This window comes from Notechis scutatus, chromosome Z, assembly GCF_049901735.1.
Source record: "Notechis scutatus isolate UNSWTSFEM ecotype Mainland chromosome Z, rNotScu1.2, whole genome shotgun sequence".
NCBI lineage: Eukaryota > Metazoa > Chordata > Lepidosauria > Squamata > Elapidae > Notechis > Notechis scutatus.
This window is the reverse complement of record NC_142025.1, coordinates 60,495,387-60,515,762: the sequence shown is the minus strand read 5'-3', so window position 1 is coordinate 60,515,762 and position 20,376 is coordinate 60,495,387. Positions and strand designations below refer to the sequence as shown.

At 36.1% G+C, this 20,376-nt stretch overlaps 1 protein-coding gene across 5 annotated transcripts in view; it reads left to right on the top strand.

Moving 5' to 3' along the window:
- The window catches only part of GLB1 (galactosidase beta 1), a 102,191-nt gene that overhangs the window by 28,393 nt on the left and 53,422 nt on the right, over nt 1-20,376 (top strand). The window contains exon 1 of one of the 5 annotated variants that reach the window (XM_087948289.1): nt 17,294-17,418. The exons of the other annotated variants lie outside the window; for them this stretch is intronic. Within the exon in view, the coding sequence (XP_087804415.1) occupies nt 17,366-17,418 (53 nt within the window). The 5' untranslated portion in view covers nt 17,294-17,365. Of the gene's footprint in view, nt 1-17,293; nt 17,419-20,376 lie in introns of those variants that run through there. 5 annotated transcript variants of the gene reach the window in all.

Here is a 20,376-nt window from a genome sequence, read left to right as displayed (position 1 = left end):
GCTATTCTATGTTTTGGGAAGATCAGGTCCTCTAAATATTTTTTATTTGCACCATCAATATCCTCCCTTCTTCATCTGTAAAAATTAGTTTAGCTTTTATTGTATTCTTAATATATAAGACTACTCTTTTATTTTGTTGTGACAATGAAGCACATAAGTTCCCAGTTCTAGGATAATCCAGAATTTGAACATATTGTTTTTTAATATGTACTTCTTGTAGACAGATTATATCTGGTTTTAATTTTTCTAATTTATGAAAAGTCTTTTTTCTTTAGATGGCCGAATTCAATTCATTTATATTTATTGATATTAGCTTCTTTTCTTCATCCATTGTTTACACGTTATATATAGGGTTTATTGCTCTCATTGTTCTTTCTTCTCTTTTCTCTTTATCCCTTTCTTCAGCTATCTCCTCTTGAAATTTGATTATTTCCTCCTCTCTTATTCTTTCCTTTTCCTCTAAAATATCCATCATAGAATAGCTCTGCTTTGTCTATTGAGTCCAATCTGTGTCTTTGTTCTTGCCAGGTAAACATCAAGCCTGCTGGAATCAACCATCTATAATTCACTCCTTTCTTAATTAGAATTTTTGTCAGGAATTGATACTCTCTTCTCAAGTCCCTCACTCTTCTCAGCACTTACTTTAAGACTGTGATCATCTTCCCTTTCTATTTCAATGGGTCATCTCTTGCTTTATGTAATATTTCTGTTTTAATTGCTTTCTTGGTAAATCTCACATGTACTTCTCTTGGTAGCTTATTTCTCATAGCTATCTAGTATACACTCGGAATACTTCATCAATTCCATCCATCATTCTTTCTTTTGGTATCTCAATAGCTTCTGCCAGCATTATTGTCATTATTTCTGCAAGGTTTTCTCCTTTTTCTTCCTCAACATTTTGAAATCTTAGATAAAAACCAGCTCTGTCCATCTCTAGAGCAATCATTCCCTTTCCCTTGTCTTGTTCCACTACTGTTAATCTGTTATGTATTTTTCCAACTTTTTTCTCTGTCCGATCTTCCCTTTCTTCCATCTTTTGCATTCTTTCTTCATTCTTCATCATCATCTGTTGTATATTTTCAATTTTCTCTTCAACACAGTTCCCCCCTCCTTTTTTTTTTTGCTTGCATCATTATTTTTAGCTCCTGAATTGAAAACTTTTTTCTTTTCCTTTTCCTTTTCCTGTTGTAACAGCTTGTATTGATCACTGACCAGCTGGGCTTAGGGAGGAGGAGGTAGGGATCAAAGATGCTGTTGCTACTGTCTTCCTCATTTCAAAATAGTTATAATCCCAAGCAAAAGTATCTGCCAGTTAATCCAAGTTCTGCTTTCTTCAGTCTGCAGTCAAAAACAATTTTCTCACCAGTTCAGTCCTTTGATCTCTCCAACTTTTCTGTAACCTCTAGGTGGCACTATTACTTTGCTTTCACTTCTTTGTTATGTTGTATCCCAAAAAGCTTCCCCAAAAAAGTTTCATTTTTAAAATTTATAAGTTAATAGATATCAAGCAAAAAGGGAAAAATATTTAAAAATTTAAAGTTAAAATTAAAATTAAAAATTTATGTTTTCCAAATTGTTAGTCTAGTTAAAAAATTGATCTTTTGTTAAAAATGTAATAAAATATTCATAATTAGATTTGACAGAAGCATGCTCTGTTGCTGCTAACTTCTCTCTTCTGTCTTCTATTTCTCAAAATTCTTTTCCCCTTAAGGTGCTCTTTCATTCTTAATGAAGTAAAATTTAAAAAAAAATCTCACCCAGTTCCGACACACGTTCCTTCTGTCTTCTCTTCTGCTCTGGAGCTGTCCCAACCTTCCAGAAATCTTGATGGCCGCTTTCCTCTGCAGCTGCTTTGAGAAGTTTCCCTTGGATCAACCAGGGACTTTGCAGTGTCAACAGGATGTGCTCCCTTCTCTCTGGGACGGTTTAGGTCCAAATGGACTGTCCAGCTGCAGGGGTATCGATGGCTTTTCAGGAGCTCCTGAATCACCCATCATCCCACTGCGACATCAGCTCCGCCCTCCCCATATCTTGTCCTCTAAATATCTTAATGGTTCCCACACCTGCTAGTTAATTCTGTCCTACTATGGAGAGCAACCTATTTATTTCTGAATGGAACTCCATGTCTTTTATTCTATTAATGACTGCTTGCTTAGCTTGGTCAAAGCTTAGGGATATTAAAATTGCCAGGGACAGCCCATAAGAGCCCGGTTTATGGTTTATTGCCTGTTTCCAGGAGGAGGGGAAGTTATCTGTCAATACTAAAGGAGTCGGTCCCTCTGGGAAGAAATATATTTTTAGTCAATAAATAATGATGAGCTTCAAGGGTCTTACCTGAATCTGTCTCAATCTTTAACTGGGCATTTGGTGTACCTTTGGGTGCAGCTAAAATGGCTTGCAGGAATTTTGTTTGCATGATTTCTAGTGAGTCTTTACGTGCCCCATAAAAAATTTGCACCAATGTTTTGGCCTCGAAGAGTTTTGAGGAAGCAGGGATTAATCATCCTCCCCCTGTGAAGAAGAAATATTTATGGCATGTGAAAATCTGAGGGCTGATTGCAATGTAAAATCCAGATGAACCTTCCATGGACCTTGTGAGAGGAAAACCACCCCAAGGTATTTAAATATCCTAACTTGTTCTAAATTGTGGAGTATTGAATTGGTCTTTTAGAGAAAACTAAAATTTTCGATTTGTCAAAATTAAGGACCAACTTATTCTGTCTTCAGTATCGTATTGTTGCTGTGATTGCTCTCTTCAGTCCAATGGGCATTTGTGACATAATAGCATCATCGGCATATACTGTAAGAGGATCAGGATTTTATGTTGTGCCAAGTTAGGAGAGTGTAAGTCAGGGTTCTGCAAAAGATCAATCAAGGGATTGATGTAAAAGTTACAGAGGGAGGAGGATAAAATGCAACCCTGTCATACTCCTTTTTGTACCTTTACTAGGCTGGATAAAGTCCCTCGAGAGTTACACTTCACTTTCAAGGTGGAATTAGCATACAATTTTTATATGAGGCAGAGGAGGTATTTATCAATAGTAGTGAGTTTTAATTTCTCCCAGATGGTATTTCTAAATATTGAGCCGAAGGCCTGTTTAAAATCAAGGAAGGCCACACAAAAAAAATGATTTTTTTAAATATGTGTATTTTTGAACCAGATGGTGTAATACCAAGATATGATCCATTGTTGATCTTCCTTCTCTAAATCCAACTTGTTCATCTTTGATTATTCCCCCCTGAAATTAGCCAATCCTGAAGTTTATAATTTAGGTGTTTGGCATGCAATTTTCTAACAACACTCAGAAGAATAATGGGCCTATAATTGCCTGGGTCATTTCTGTTATCCTTTTTGTGGACTGGTATAATAATTTCTAATCCCCAATCTATTGGCATACGGTCCATTTTATCTATATTTGTAAAAAGAGATGCTGATAGAGGTGCCCACCAACTGGTGTTCTTTTTAATTATTTCTGGCAGAACATTGTCAGCCCCTGGTGCCTTATTAACCTTAAGGGATTTGATCAGCTGGGAGACCTCTTCCGGTTGATGGGGCCAGTAAGAATTTGGTCCAAACTGATTTGGCTCTCATTGGATTCATAGTTGGGGTCTGTAGCTCTCTAAAATGTTCTTCCCAGGCATAAATTATTACCTGATTAGATGGATGTAAGGGGGATTTTCCCAATCCTCTAGTGCAGGGGTGTCAAATTCCAGGCCCGCAAGTCAGTGGGGTGCTTAAATCTGAGCCGTGGGATTAGCATGGAACTATCAAAAGACCGTTCGTGGTGCCTCTGGTGGCTTAAATGGGCTGCATACAGCCCCCCGTGCCTTGCTTTTTATGCTAGTTCTTTATTATTTCCAACTTGTGCTTTGTTAAATTCATTTTTGTTTTGTATATCCTTTTTTGCAGGTTCTTTTGAAGTTTCTTCTCCAACTTTTTATATTCTTCTAATATGTTTTGTGCCTGTCTTTTCTTTCTGTTTCTCTTTCCCATGTTATTGTTAGTGCTCTTATATAAGCTTTTGCTGTATCCTATACGTTTTGTAACGAAGTTTCCTCTTTTCTATTTTTCTCAAAGAAGAATTTCAATTCTTTTTCCGTATGTTTAATATACTCCTTTTCTCTTAATATTAAATTGTTCATTGTCCATCTTGACATCTTCTTTTGTCTCTTCCATGTTACTTTAATTGGATTGTGATCTGCCCAAGTGCTTGTTTCAATACTTATTTCTTGTATGTTAGTAATTAACTCCATTGTTGCCCACATCATATCTATTCTGGACTAAGACAGATGCCTGTTCAAGTAAAATGTGTATTGTTTATTTTTTGGATATATTTCTCTCCATGCATCTTGAAATGCTAATTCATCTGCCATTTTGAAGAAAGATTTTGGTAATGTTTTTCTGTTCTTTTTGTTTATCTTTTGTGTTTTATAGTCCATTTCTGCATCTGCTATTGCATTAAAATCTCCTGTAATACAAATATTTTCATATTCCAGTTCCATTATTTTCTTATGTAATTTATCATAGAACTCTTCTTGGCTTTCATTTGGTACATAAATTGCCACCCATATTGTTTGTTTACAGTTCATCAATATTTCCACCATTAACACTCTCCCGTCATTGTCATGATAGATTGGTTTCGCTTTTATAGTGACTTTTATATATAATGCTATTCCTCTTTTGCTTTATTATGCCAGGGAGGTATATAATTTCCCATTCTTAGGATAGTCTAATATTTTCTCATGTTGTCTTTTAATATGCACTTCTTGTAAACAAATTATATCCAATTATAGTTTCTCTAATTTATTGAAAATCCTTTTCCTTTTTATTGCCGAATTTAGTCCATTTATGTTAATTGTCATTAATTTTATTTCTTCTTCCATATCTTTATTTATAATATGATTTTGTTGCTTGTCACTCTTGTCTCCCTTGGTTCCTTCGGTTTTTCTTCTTCTCTGATTGTTCTCTGTTCCTGTTTTCTCTCCTCTTTGTCGTCTTTCACTCCCTCCTGCAGCTTCTTTTCTCTGTTTTATTTCTTCAGTTTCCCTCCTTTTTTCTCCTCTTGTTCTCTAAAATGATGGTCATAGAATTGCTCTGCTTTCTCAGTTGTATCTAATCTGTGTCTCTGTTCATGCCATGTCACCATTATTCCCTCCAGTATCAGCTATCTAATCTCTTTTAATTAAGCATTTTGTCAGAAATTGATATTCCCTCAGAGGAGATATTCTGTGTCTGAATCAGAGGTCCCCAACCCCCAGTCTGTGGATCAGCACCAGACTATGGCATGCCAGCAGCTGGGCTGCACAAGTAAATGAAGCCCCATCCATGGGATGCAGGCAGCACACAAAACCTCACCCCCTCTGGTCCTTGGAAAAACCTTTCTCCATGGAACTGGTCCCTAGTGCTCGAAAGGTTGGAGTCACTAGTCTATATTTATTTTATTTTATTTTATTCAGGAGCATGCTTTTGGTAACCCAAAGTCAGTTGAATAAGATAGGTATTTTAGAAACTGAAAAAAGGGCATATATTGTAGGTAAGAGGGGCCAATGATGTGAATTTCTAATATCATGCTATAATTAGCACAAAAATATAGTTACATTATTTGCATGAAGATCTCCTGATTGATTAGTTTTTTTGATATGGGATTTGTATAGAGGCTTATGAATAGTAGATTGTTTTACAAAAAGAGTTAGGAATATATAGTGCTTTAAGATAAATTGAACGTTCCTACAAGATAATTGAGATTCTTCAGCAAAAGAAAAATAAATGCAGCAGTGTAAATTTAGTGTGTAACAAATTATCTGGATAGATTTTACTTCTGCTACTTATAGGTGAAATTGAAATAATTATGAAGGTTATTTGTGCTCAGCTTTTATTTTGGTACACAATTTCATGAAACATTGTCTTTGACTGGTGCCTTTCCCACTTTGAGAATTAAAACGTGCTTTGCAATCTCTCAGGATGCTGGTTTTTACATCTACTAGGTTTTCTTGGGGACATCATATTTTTATTTATGCAGGATTTATCTCAGCATAATAATATTTACATGTATCCATCTAACACTGCATATCTATTTATTAAATTTATATGCAACCCATATCGCGTTGAGAGTGACTCTGAGTGATTTGTTTCAGTCTCATGTGAAAATAACTGATAGTTTATTATTGTAAGGCAGTCTTGGTGTTCTGTGGGAAATTGTGATTGAAAATAAGTAAACATTTTTAAATTTTTGTGTTAGCTCTCACAAGGATGGGAATTTTTACATGTCACAGTTCATCTGTTGGCCTACTGGCATGCTGTTGTTGTGAATGCAACAACAGCAGCAAGGGCAACACAGCAAAGCAGATCATGAGAGGAACGTGGAAAGCAATGGGAGAGCGTCGGTATAACTGGAGGTTGCCGGTGTTGGTGGAACATTTCAGCAAAGAAGATCAGTGAACCAGTGACTGAGAACAGCAACAGAGCAGCATGGGAGACCAACAAGAGAAGGGGGAGGGGGGAATGCCATGAACTGAGAAAAGCAGGGAGAACTGAATACCCATTAGTGGCAGGAGAAAAGCAAGTAAGAAGAGAGGATAAAAAGACAACACAGGACACAAGGCTAAAAAATGAAAGGCAAGTAGACAATAGCAAACAAGGAATATACAAAGGCAGAAAAGAAAGAGATAAATTAAGCCCACCAGAAGGCAGGGAGGGAAAGGATCAGAAGAAGGAAGAGGGAGCAAAGGGACAATCCTGTAACATTCCAGTACAGGCTAAGAATGAACTTAAGCCCACTCAACACTGAAAATTTTAAAATTGCACAAACTAAATGATCTACTAGAACTTCAAATTTATAAACTAGACAATTTTGAACTATAGGACTTTAAATCCTTAAACTAGACATTCTTTAACTGCTAGAACCTTAAACTTTTAGCTACACTCCCCCAAAAAAAATTGGAACTTAAATTATCTGTTAGAATATATATATATTTCAAATTGGACATTTTCCCTTCAAAAATCTATGGTAAAACCTTCTATACTTCCACTTTCAATTTTTAAAAATCCACTCATGGAAGAAGAAACTGATACTATTGTGATCTGCAGAACATGTTCCATGTATGCACTTATGCCCATAGAATACCCAAACTATATATGTACCAAATGTAAACTAATCAAGTTACTAGAAGAAAAAGTAAAGGATCTAGAGGAAACTCTAACCACTTTGAAACTCAACCCATAAAATGAGAAACCCCAAACCTTACAAAAAGAATATGCCCAAATTGAACATAATAATGATCAAACAACTTCTAAAAGAATTGACCCCTTAGAGCAGGGGTAGTCAACCTTTTTATACCTACCGCCCACTTTTGTATCTCTGTTAGTAGTAACATTTTCTCTAACCGCCCACTGGTTCCACAGTAATGGTGATTTATAAAGTAGGGGACAAAACATGTCACCCATAGAAAAAAACATAAATCTAGTACAAAACCCCTATCCAAACCAACCCACTCTAATGCAGCCCCACTGCTGCTAAGCAATAGATATCATGGAGTTTTACTAGAAGAAAACATGCAGACACATATAAAAGAAGCACCATCAAATGTCCCCAAAAAGGTAACACCATCAAATGCTTCTGTGACAGATAGAAAAACACCCCAAACCTCCCTAGGAAAAAAAAGGTGAGTGCTGGTGATTGGAGATTCAATTCTCAAGGAAATAGAACCTGCCATCTGTAGACCAGACAGTCTATCCAGAGAAGTATGTTGTCTCCCTGGAGCTAAAATAAAAAATGTGGCTGAGAACCTAATCAAAATATAATAAAACCCACAGACTGCTATCTCTTTCTACTACTACATGTAGGGATGAATGACACAAAAAAGGACTTGAAAAAAAATTGAATGATTATGAGCAGCGAGGCAAGAAAGTCAGGGACTTAGGTATACAAGTAGTTTTTTCATCTGTACTGCCAACAAAAGGATAACATCCAGTAGGAGAACAAAGAATTATAGAAATGAGGAGAAGAAAAAAATTATACAAGATTATTGAAAGAAGGCGGAGCCTCCTCGCCGACGGGCGGTAGATCGCAACTCTCTGCGGCTATCGTTCGTGCTCTTTCGTCGGAGAGCCCCAATCATCCTGATTAGGGGCTGAAACTGCCTTGGAGGGGCAGCGGAGTAAGAGGAAGCAACAAGCCTGTTTGTGGGGAGCCGCATCTCCCCCGGGATTGTTGTTTTTTCCTCCCGAAGACGACTGCAGCGATGGTCTAAAATGGCCATCCCGAAAGAGGATGACTCAGCTTGACTAAGATTTGTGCAGGAGGGAAGAAAGAGGTGGATAACATCTGAACCGGGACAACTGGGCAACATAACCAAATAAAAGTACCCGGGATTAAGGTAACATAGAACTTTTAAGAAAAGAAACGTGAGCGGCGAAATTACAAAGAGACAGAGAAAAAAAGGAAAATATTTTTGTCAGCTAAATGGGGCTTGAACCGGGAAAGGAAGAAGCTGGAATTAAAGATTTTATGAAATTGGACTAAAATAATTTGGGAATAATCAAGTATAAAATTAAAGCTGGACTTAAGATTGTCAAAGAATAATAATAATAAAGTTTACAAATTGGAGACTGGATTGTGTTGGAATATTGAGGTTCGAAAAACCTTAAATAAAAATACAGGGGGGAAAAAGTGAAGACTTCGTATAATGGAGAGTGTCACCTTTTGATAAAAATTTAGTTCAAATAAAAAGGAAAACATTTTGTTTTTGAATGAACTGATATGGATATAACATTACAGAAATATTGAAACAAAGTAAGAATTTTGGAAAGTGAAAGCAGAACCAGAATAAAGGAAAAAGCAAGGAAGGAAAGATTGTTTGTGGGACTGATTGATGTTTTTGGTTTAGACCCTGGACTGGAATAGCTGAGAACTTTAAAAAATTGAAAGAAGAAAGAAGGAAAGTAAAAGTGGTTTCTTTTTGTGGACTTTAAGGATCATAAAATATAAGAATGATGATATCTCTCTGGGATTTAAAAATGGAACTTAAAAATATGAGAGAATTACCACAGGAAAGAGGTGAATCACTTTGCTCTGTGCTAGAAAAAATGGAAATGGCGATTGAAGAACAAGAAGAAAGATTCTCAGAGGAGCAGGAATTGACTCAAGGAGAAGACATTTTGAATGGACAATTAACACAAAGAACGTTACAAAGAAGTGGGGAAAGAAGGAAGGTTAAAAAGTTGAATTTCAGGAAAGCAATTAAAAGGGGGAATAATTGTGAAGTTAGGAGACGAGGAAGATTCAGCAGAAAAGGGGAAGGGAAGATATTAAGGAGATAAATTGGAATGAGAAAAGTTATGGGGAAAAGAGAGGAGGAGAAGCAGTAAGAAACACGCATGTGAAGGGGAGAAACACAGAACTGGTAAAATGTGGAAAGGAAATTGTTTCTTTACAATTAAAAGAAGGAATACTTGTGAAGTCAGGAAATGCAGAAAGAATGAGAAAAGACATGGGCAAGAGAGGGGAGGAGAAGCAGTGGGAAACACGCGTGTGAAAGAGAGAAACACAGAACTAGTAAAATGTTGAAAAGAAATTGCCTTTTCAGAGATAATGGTTGATGAATTAAGGGGGATTCTGCAGGGTGACAAGGGGTAATAAGAATATTTCTGCAATTAAAAATATTTAGAAAATAGGGTAATATAGATACTGATAACTCTTATTAAAGGGGGAAATATGCTGTGGAATCCAATTGAGAAGATGTAATGACTAATGGTTTATTGGGAATTAAGATGAGGGAATAAAGGTATATTCTAATCATTAAGGTGGAACACTTAAAATAGTAAAAGGGGAAACTTATACTTGTTCTTTTTCTTTTGTGTGGGTGTGTTAAGATCTGTATTAATTTAGAATTTATAAAAAAAAAGTGTAATGGAAAGGGAATGTGACAGACTAAAGAACCAGCTAAATTAATAAGCTTAATAAGTTTAATATAGATTATTAAAAGCAAGGAGAGACATTGAACTTCATTATTACCATTATTAGGCAAATATATATTGTTTATTTTTATTTTTAAAATAAATATTAAGGATTATACTTGAAATAATTGAAATGAAATTTAAAAATGTTTAGATTGGGATTAATGAAAGAATTTAGAATTAAACCTTATTATTATTTATTAGGCAAATATATATTGTTTATCTTTACGTTTAAAAATAAATATTAAAGGATTATATTTGAAATAATTGAAATGAAACAAAATTGATTGAAATTAATGAAAGAGGCTAGAATTAATGTGTTTGTTTCTCTCCTTACTGAAAATTTGGAATGGAAAAGGTAATAATAGAATTAAGTATGCATATATCAATGTATAATTTCTGTCATATTTGTATGTAAAGATGATGACCCGGAAATATGTTGTCCACTAAAAAGAGATTTTTGTTTTTAATGTGAAAACTGAATAAAGTCTGTTTTAAAAAAAAAAATTATACAAGATTATTATGGAAAACTGTACTATCAAGAGAATATTCAAGAAGAAAAAATTAAGCAATATCTACAGAAAGCAAAATTACTCCAGATACCCAAAGACATTGAAACAATGTTAGAAGGGAACATAATGATGATGGAATTAACCGAAGCTTTAAAAAAAAAAACAATGCTGGAAAAGCACCAGGTCCAGATGGATTGCCAGCAGAATTTTACAAGACTTTTCAGGAAATACTGAATCTTCAGCTATTAGAAGTCATCAAGTCAAAGAAGAGAATACCCAAAACATGGTCAGAATCATATATTGTACTTGTACTGAAGGAAGACACAGACCCGCAGCAAGTTTAAAACTACAGACCTATATCCCTATTAAATTCAGTCTATAAAATTTTTGCTTCAATCTTGGCAGAAAGACTGAAAAGGCACTTAAATAATTTTATCCATGCTGATCAAAATGGATTTCTGCCAAAGAGACAAATCAAAGACAATGTGAGAATTATTTTGGATACTCTGGAATATTATGAAGCACACCCTGAGAAGCAAATGGCCTTGATGTTTTTAGATGCACAAAAAGCCTTTGATAATGTGAGTTGGCAATTTATATTGTTGCAACTGGTACAAATGGGCTTTGGTAAAAAAAATTATTCAAGCCATTGAAACGATATATCATAAACAACTGCAAAGGTTATGATAAATGGAGAATTAACAGTCTATAGATATAAGAAAAGGGAATAGGCAAGGTTGCCCACTGTTGCCTCTGCTGTTTGTGTTAACACTGGAAGTGTTGAATAGGAATATTAGAGAAGAAAAAGAAATAAAAGGAATGAAAATTAAACAGGAAGAGTATAAATTGCAAGCCTTTGCAGATGACCTGGTATATATATTAGAGGATCCATTGGAAACAACACCTAAATTAATAGAAAAGATAGAAGAGTAAGGAAAAGTAGCAGGTTTGAAAATAAATAAAGATAAAACAAAGATATTAGCAAAGAACTTGTTAGCAAGACAAAAGAAAGAGTTGGAGGAAGCCTTAGAAATACAGGTCACAAATAAGGTCAAGTATTTAGGGGTATATATTACACCAAGATGTAGTACATTGAAGGAGGATAACTATTTTAAACTCAAACAGCAGATTGCGACAGACTTGACAAAATGGGAAAATTTCAACTACCATTGATTGGGAGAATATCTACAATTAAGATGAATGTATTGCCTAGAATTTTATTTCTATTCCAGACAATTCCAATTCGATTAGGGAAAGAGTTTTTTGAAGACTTAAATAAAACTGTGCTGAAATACATCTGGCAGGGTAAGAAAGGGAGAATAAAACTCAGACTGTTACAAGATGCAAGAATAAGAGGAGGCTTTGCCTTGCCCAACTGGGAATTATATTATCAGGTGACAAATTTGATGTGGGTAAAGGAATGGATAACATTAAGGAACAGTAGATTATTGACCTTAGAAGGACATGACTTGCTGTTGGGATGGCATACCTTCCTCTGGTATAAGGGAACTAAAACACAGGGGTATTTTAAAAGACATTATATTCGAGAGGCATTGTTTTTAAATTGGAAGAAGATAAAAAGATAATATTACTTAAAAATCCCATTATGGATATCTACTATTGAAGCTTTTTCTTATCCAATAATATATAAAAAGGAACAAACAGATATGATGAGATATTGAATGAAAAGGGTGAACTGAAATCTATGCAAGAGTTGGAAGAACAAGGTATAAAAATGAATGGGTTTTCATATTTTCAAATACAGTCTAGATTTGATTAAGATCTTAAAACAGAAGGTGTCTATGATAAGTTGACTGATTTGGATAAAATTTTGATGGGTACTGATGAAAAGGTAATTAAAAAACTATGGACACTTATTAGAATTTAAATTAGAGGAAAAACAAGTTAAAGAAACAATGATTGCTTGGGGAAATTTTTTTGGATATGGGGTTGATTTAGAGAAATGGCAAAAATTGTGGTCTCAAAATTATAAAATGACAATGTCAATTGCTTATAAAGAAAATTTGTATAAGATGTTTTACAGGTGGCATCTACCCCCGATGAGAATTGCGAGAATGTTTAAGAACAAATTGGATAAATGTTGGAAATGTCATCAGATACCTGGTTCATATTACCATATGTGGTGGACATGTCTCGACGCAAAAAGATATTGGACTAAAATCCACACATGGTTGGAAAAAATGATAAAACAACACATAGACTTTACACCAGAGATATTTTTACTGGGAATTATACTGGAAATATACAATAAAGAATTGAAATATTTGATTGTAAATGTTTTAACAGCGGCTAGAATTGTATTTGCTAAGAATTGGAAAAATGAAAAAATACCTATGCCAGGAGGAAGTTATTAAGAAAATTATGCACTGTGCTGAAGTGAGTAAATTGACCTTTGAAATTAGAGAACAAGAAGATAAACAATTTTATATGATATGGGATTTGTTTTATCAATGGTTGGATAAAAAGACATGGTAATGTAATAGACTAGAAAAGTTTGTAATAGAAGTTTAATAGATTGATATAAAATATAATATAGATATATATAAACATTGGATGAAAATACAATATAAATTTCATAATAAAATATAGAATATCTCATGTAAAATGATGGAATAAATAGTTCAGTCATGAATGATTAATAATGGATAAATATATAAATATGTCAGTTTGACAATGTGAGAATTTATATAAACTGTGAGTAATGACTATGAAAAGATAGCACAAAAGATTTGTAATCAACTGACACATTGTATGTATATAACTGGAAGATGTCTTTATGTTTTTATGTTTTGTTTGTATATGTTTGTCCTAAAAAATAAAAACTTTTATATATATATATTAAAAAAAATGGCAGATACACAGATCTGACATCATGTAAGGACCACTATATTGCTACAGAAATACATGAAACCAAGAAGAAAACCTTCTAGAATGTATATAAGTCAATATAAAAGAAAAAAAGAATGACATGGCCATAGGTGACCATAGGCCACCCAATCAAACAGAAAAAATATGTGTCCTTTTGTCAACCAACTAACAAATATATGTAGGAAACACACACTACAATAGTAATGGGGGACTTCAATTACCCTGATATCAATTGGAAAACTAATTCTGCACCAAGTGAGAAATCAAATAGGTTCCTAATCAACCTAGCTGATAACTTTGTTGTCCAAAAAGTAGAGGAGGGAACTAGAGGGACAGCCATACTGGACTTAATATTTACAAACAGAGAAGACATTATAGAGGGAGTTGAAACTGCAGGAACGTTGGGTGAGAGTGACCATGTCATACTAGAATTCAATATAACACAAACACAAGCAATTAGAACATAATGACACCAGAATGTTAGATTTTAAAAGAGCTGATTTCAATGAACTCAGAGAGAACTCGGGAAAGATTCCTTGGATGAAAATCCTAAAGGGGAAAACGACTCAAGAATCTTGGGAAACTCTGAAAAGTACTATCATAGAAGCCCAGACCAGCACAATACCACTGAGAAAGAAAAACAAGAAATCCAAGAAGAAACAGCATGGCTGCACAAAGATCTCTCTGACAAATTGAAAGACAAAAAGGACAAGTACAAAAAATGGAAAGAGGGACCACACAACTAAGGCAGAATATCAGCAGATAGCCAGAATCTGCAAAAATGAAGCCAGGAAAGCAAAGGCTCAGAATGAACAAAAACTTGCAACAAAAGTCAAAGATAATAAAAAAAAGTTTCTTCCAACATATAAATAACAAGAAAAAAAATCAAGGAAACAATTGGTTCACTAAAGAGAAGATGGCCAGGAAATAACAGGCAACACAGAGAAAGCAGAGCTGCTTAACTCATTCTTTGCATCGATCTTCACGCAAAAAAACCTGTAGCCCAACCTACCAAAAACATAACTAAAAGACAGACTAGAAATAAAAGTTAAAATAAGCAAAAAATATATATTAAGAGAACACCTGTTTGATTTCCATGAACACAAATCATTGGGATCTGATGGATTACACACCCAGGGTTCTAAAGGAGCAGGGGTCATCTTAGAACCACTGCACCACATCTTTCAAAAACCCTGGAGCACCGGGGAACTACCAGAGGACTGGAAAAGAGCTGATGTGGTTCCCATCTTCAAAAAAGGGAAATAAAATAGACCCAGGAAACTACAGATTAATCAGCCTAACATCAATATCCTGGAAGATACTGGAAAAGATAGTTAAAAAAAACCCCAGATCTTCCAATATCCAGATCTTCCAAGTAAAGTAATAGCTAGCAGTCAGCATGGGTTTGTTAAAAAGAGATCATGCCAAACCAATCTTATTTCATCTTCAACATAGTGACTAAATTAGTAGACCAGTGAAATACCGTGGACATAATATACTTAGATTTCAGCAAGGCATTTGACAAAATAGACATCAAACTTATTCTTGGTAAGCTACAAAATCGTGAGATAGATAGCATCACCACTAGATGGATTTGTAACAAACCATACTCAACAAGTAGTCCTTAATGGGTCTATGTCTATATGGAGGGAAGTAAGCAGTGAGGTGCCACAAGGTTCCATCTTAGGCCCAGTACTCTTCAATATCTTCATAAATGACTTAGACAAGGGAATAGAAAGGGAACTTACCAAATTTGCAGATACAGATACAGATACAGATAATCAGAGTTGGAAGGGACCTTGTAGGTCATCTAGTCCAACCCCCCGGCCAAGCGGGAGACCCTACACCATTTCTGACAAATGGCAGTCCAATCTTCTCTGTAAGAATTAAGTCCAGTATGGCTGTCCCTCTAGTTTCACCCTCTACCTTTTGGACAACAAAGTTGTCAGGTTGGTAAGGAACTCATTTTATTTCTCACTTGGTGCAGAATTAGTTTTCCAATTGATATCAGGATAATTGAAGTCTCCCATTACTATTGTTGTGTGTTTCCTGCATATGTTTGTTAGTTGGCTGGCAAAAAGAACACCTATTTTTTCTGCTTGATTGGGTGGCCTATAATACACGCCTTTGGCCATGATGATACTAAGCTGGCAGGAATAGCTAACACTCTAGAATGAATCTTGACAGACTTGAACACTGGGCCCCTATCTAACAGAACAGAATAGAATAGAATTCTTTATTGGCGAAGTGTGATTGGACACACAAGGAATTTGTCTTGGTGCATATGCTCTCAGTGTACATAAAAGAAAAGATACATTCATCAAGAATCATTAAGGTACTACCCTTTATAATAGTCATAGGGTACAATAAGCAATCAAATCATACTAGGAAACAAATGAAATTGAAATTCAATGTAGAGAAAAGTAAAGTCCTACACTTAGGCAAAAAAACAACAACACCAAAAAGACATATATAGGTTGGGTGAAACCTGGCTTAATAGCAGTTAATTATGAGAGAGATCTTGGAGTCTTAGTGAACAACCAGCTAAATATGAGCCAGCAATGTGCAGCGGCAGCCAAAAAAGCCAATGCAATCCTAAGTTACATTAATAGAGGGATACAATCAAGATCAAGTGAGGTACTAATACCACTCTATAGAGCCTTAGTAAGACCTCACCTAGAGTACTGCATCCAGTTTTGGTCACCACATTGTATAAAAGATATTGAGACTCTAGAAAGAGTGCAGAGAAGTGCAACTATTATGATTAGGGAACTGGAGACAAACATATGAAGAACAGTTACAGGAACTGGGCTTGGCTAGTCTAGTGAAGAGAAGGACCAAGGGAGACATGAAAGCAGTGTTCCAATATTTGAGGGGCTACCACAGAGAGGAAAGGGTCAAGCTATTTTCTAAAGCACTTGTAGGCCAGAAAGGAATAATGGATAGAAGCTGAACAAGGAGAGACTTAACCTGGAAATAAGGAGAGATTTTCTGACAGAACTATCAACCAATGGAACAGCTTGCCTTTAGAAATAGTGGAAGCTTCATCACTTGAGACGTTCAAGAAGAGATTGGACTGCCATTTGTCAGAAATCCTGTAGGGCAGTGGCCCCCAACCTTTTTTGTGCCACGGCCCGGTACCGGCATCACAAAATGATCCGCGGCCCGGTACCGGCATCAGCACGCAGGGCAAGGCGAGTCGAGCGACCGGCCAGCCAGCTGTCCCCCACTTCTCCCCGCCACCTTCACCTCCTCCTTTGTACCTTTGTCGATGGGCTTCAGGACGGCTTCGGAACGGTCGCTCGGCTCGCCTTGCCTTGGGTGCTGAAAGAATCCTCGCGCCTTAGTTTTGTTCGAAGCCGATGAAACTAAGGCACGAGGATTCCTTCAGGACCCAAACGCCGCTTTCCAACCGGAAAAGCTCACCGGAAGCACTTTCTCATCAAAACAAGATGGCGGCGCCCAGCAAACCGGCGGCCCGGTAGAAAATGTTCCACGGCCCGGTACCGGTCCGGGGCCCGGTGGTTGGGGACCCCTGCTGTAGGGTCTCCTGCTTGGGCGGGGGGTTGGACTAGATGACCCTACAAGGTCTCTTCCAACTCAGTTAATCTGTTAAAAAATGCTGTAAAATACAGATTGTATTATACAGATAGTCCTTATTTAGCAACTGCCTCATTTAGTGATAATTGAGTTACGAAGGTGAAAAAAAGTAACTTTACAATCAGTCCTTGTATTTATAATTGTCACAGGTGTCTAAAGAAAAAGAAAGCTGAAGAAAGCACAATCGGGTTCTCATTACCAAGATGGCGCCGACGACGGCTGCCTCAGTGAAATGCTCTCTAATGGTTTCTTTATTCCTTATTATTATCTGCAATTCACTACGGATTTCATACTCACAAGATCGTCTGCTAAGAATTAGGCAATGTTTCCTTAAGGAGCAGCTTTCTGATTCCCCACCCCCACCTGTCTTTGCAAATGTGGAGGAGATTCTAACCAATTCCCCGGTGCTATGGATTACAACAAAGAAAGCAAAGAAGTGATCGCGCTGGAAGAGGAGACGAGGTAAATGAGCAGGAATTTTAAACAGACTAAGGAATAAGGGGAAAAAACTCCTCTCCCTTCAATCTTTCTGATGAATTTATGCTCACTGGCTAACAAGATGGATGAAATTCATCTCTTAAATAGATGGAATTCTGATTTTCATAATTCAGCTGTTCTTTGTTTTACTGAAACTTGGCTTAATCCACAAATTCATGGGGACAACACCATATACATCCCAGGATTTCAGACATTTAGATCAGACAGAATTGAAGAGACATCAGGTAAAACAAAGGGTGGAGGATTATGTTTATATATCAACAACAGCTGGTCTCAGGATATAACTATAATATACTGTATAAGTTTTATGATGAAAACTTAGAGTCTTTACACATCAACTGCAAGTCATTTTACTCTCCTAATAGCTGTGTATATTCCTCCACAAGCCTGTGTAAACAAGGCATTACGAACTCTTGCTGATCAAATTATGGAGGCTGAAGCCAAACACCCAGGTTTCCCATCAATTCTCATCAATTTAGGAGGTTTCAATCAAGCAAATTTAAGGAAAGAGCTCCCAAAATATTTCCAGCATGTAAATTGTCCCACCAGAGGCAAAAACACTTTAGACCACTGCTACACAATAATAAAAGAAGCTTATAGGTCTTTACCATGAGCAGCTGTGGGACACTCTGACCACTGCATGATTCACCTTGTACCTGCCTACAGACAAAGACTTAAAACCATTAAACCAACAATTAAATCAGTGAAGAGTTGGTTGGATGAGGCAAAGTTGAAACTCCAGGCCTGCCTTGATTGCACTGATTGGAATGTTTTTGAAGATGCCTCTGCAGACCTAGATGAGCTCATGGATACTGTAACATAATATGTTAGCTTCTTCTTTGTAGACTTCAGTTCAGCATTCAATACCATCATTCCAGACACTCTTCTAAGTAAATTAAACCAACTAGCTTGTAAGTGGATCATAAGTTTCCTAACAGACAAGAAGCAGCAGGTGAAGCTAGGCAGAATCACATCCGATACCTGTACAATCAACACAGGGGCCCCCCAAGGTTGTGTGCTATCTCCTCTTCTCCCTGTATACCAATGACTGCATCTCAAATGATCCATCTGTTAAAATACTGAAGTTTGCTGATGACATGACAGTGATTGGTCTCATTCGAGACAATGATGAATCTGCATACAGACAGGAGGTTATACAACTTGCCTCATGGTGTAACCGGAACAATCTGGAACTGAACACACTCAAAACCGTAGAAATGGTGGTAGACTTTAGAAGAAACCCTCTCATACTACCACCTCTTACAATACTAGACAACACAGTATCAACAGTAGAGACCTTCAAATTTCTAGGTTCTATCATATCACAAAACCTAAAATGGACACCTAGCATCAAAAACATCATCAAAAAAGCACGATAAAGAATGTTCGTTCTGCACCAACTCAGAAAGCTCAAACTGCCGAAGAAGCTGCTTATACAGTTTTATAGAGGAATTATTGAGTCTGTCATCTGCACCTCTATAACTGTCTGGTTTGATTCTGCAACCCAAAAGGACAGACACAGTCTTCAGAGGATAATTAGGACTGCAGAAAAAAACAATTACTACCCACCTGCCTTCAACTGAGCTGTATATTGCAGGAGTCAAAAAGTGGCCTGTGAAAACATCCCGGACATAAACTGTTTCAACTCCTTCCCTCAAAACGATGCTATAGAGCACTGCACACCAGAACAACTAGACACAAGAACATTTTTTTCCTGAAAACCATCACTCTGCTGAACAAATAATTCCCTCAACACTGTTCAACTATTTACAAAGTGTACACTACGATTACTGTTAATCTTCTCTCCACTCCTTCTCACCTATCCCCTCCCACTTGACTGTTTCCTAGTATGATTTGATTGTTGATTGTACCCTATGACTATCATTAAGTGTTGTACGTTATGATTCTTGATTCTTGATTCTTAATTAATGTACCTTTTCTTTATGTATATTGAGAGTATTTAAACCAAGACAAATTCCTTGTGTGTCCAATCACACTTGGCCAATAAAGTATTCTATTCTATTTAGCAACTGCTTCACTTAATGACTGAATCACTGGCCTAATTGTGGTTGCTAAGTAAGGATTATCTATATTGAGACTCTTTAATATTTATTATGACTTCTATGTGAGAATTCCTTGAGACCTGAATATTGTTTCAAAGGTTCCTCCATGGTAAAAAGATTGAAAAAGTCTACTGTAATGAACTGTGCCACTCATCCTATTTCTAAAAGCCACTAGAGGGGGATAAATTCATATAATCTATCATGATAGCACGAATAAAAATTAAAGAAACAACCAGTTGCTACACTGTGTATGCAAAACAAATTTGACTCAGAACATCTCAGGAGAGAGAATATAAAAGTGTACAAAAGCTGTGTCTGTACTACAGAACTTTCCAGGTAATTAATGACACTTAGGTTGATTTCTAGCTTTATAAGATTTTCATGGGATCCATGGGATCACAAATGTAAGCTTATGTCCACAAAATTGAAATGAAATATGTCTTGAAATGTTAGAAAATAGAAATGTTATGAATATATTTTTGCTATCTAAGATGTCTTATCTACCATACCAGGTATGACTACACTCTTGAAAAATCATCTTGCTAACAATAGACAGACAGACAGACGGGTGGGTAGAGTTCTGAACCCCTTAATATATTTTTTCTAACATTCCATGGAGTTAGAAAGTATTTAAAAAGGTACAGTAATACCAGACTTTCAGAGATATTTATTAAATCCAATTTATTTTTGGTCAAATCATGTCATATCCTAGGCAATTCCACCAGCTTTTTTTCAATGAATTAACACAGAGGGATGCTGGGGTTTTGTTTCCTTGGTCATATTGGTCTGTTACAGGGTAAAATTCTATGAATTATCAGTTTTTCTGAGTCTCTTAAGCTGGTTATTGTGTCAAGGCATC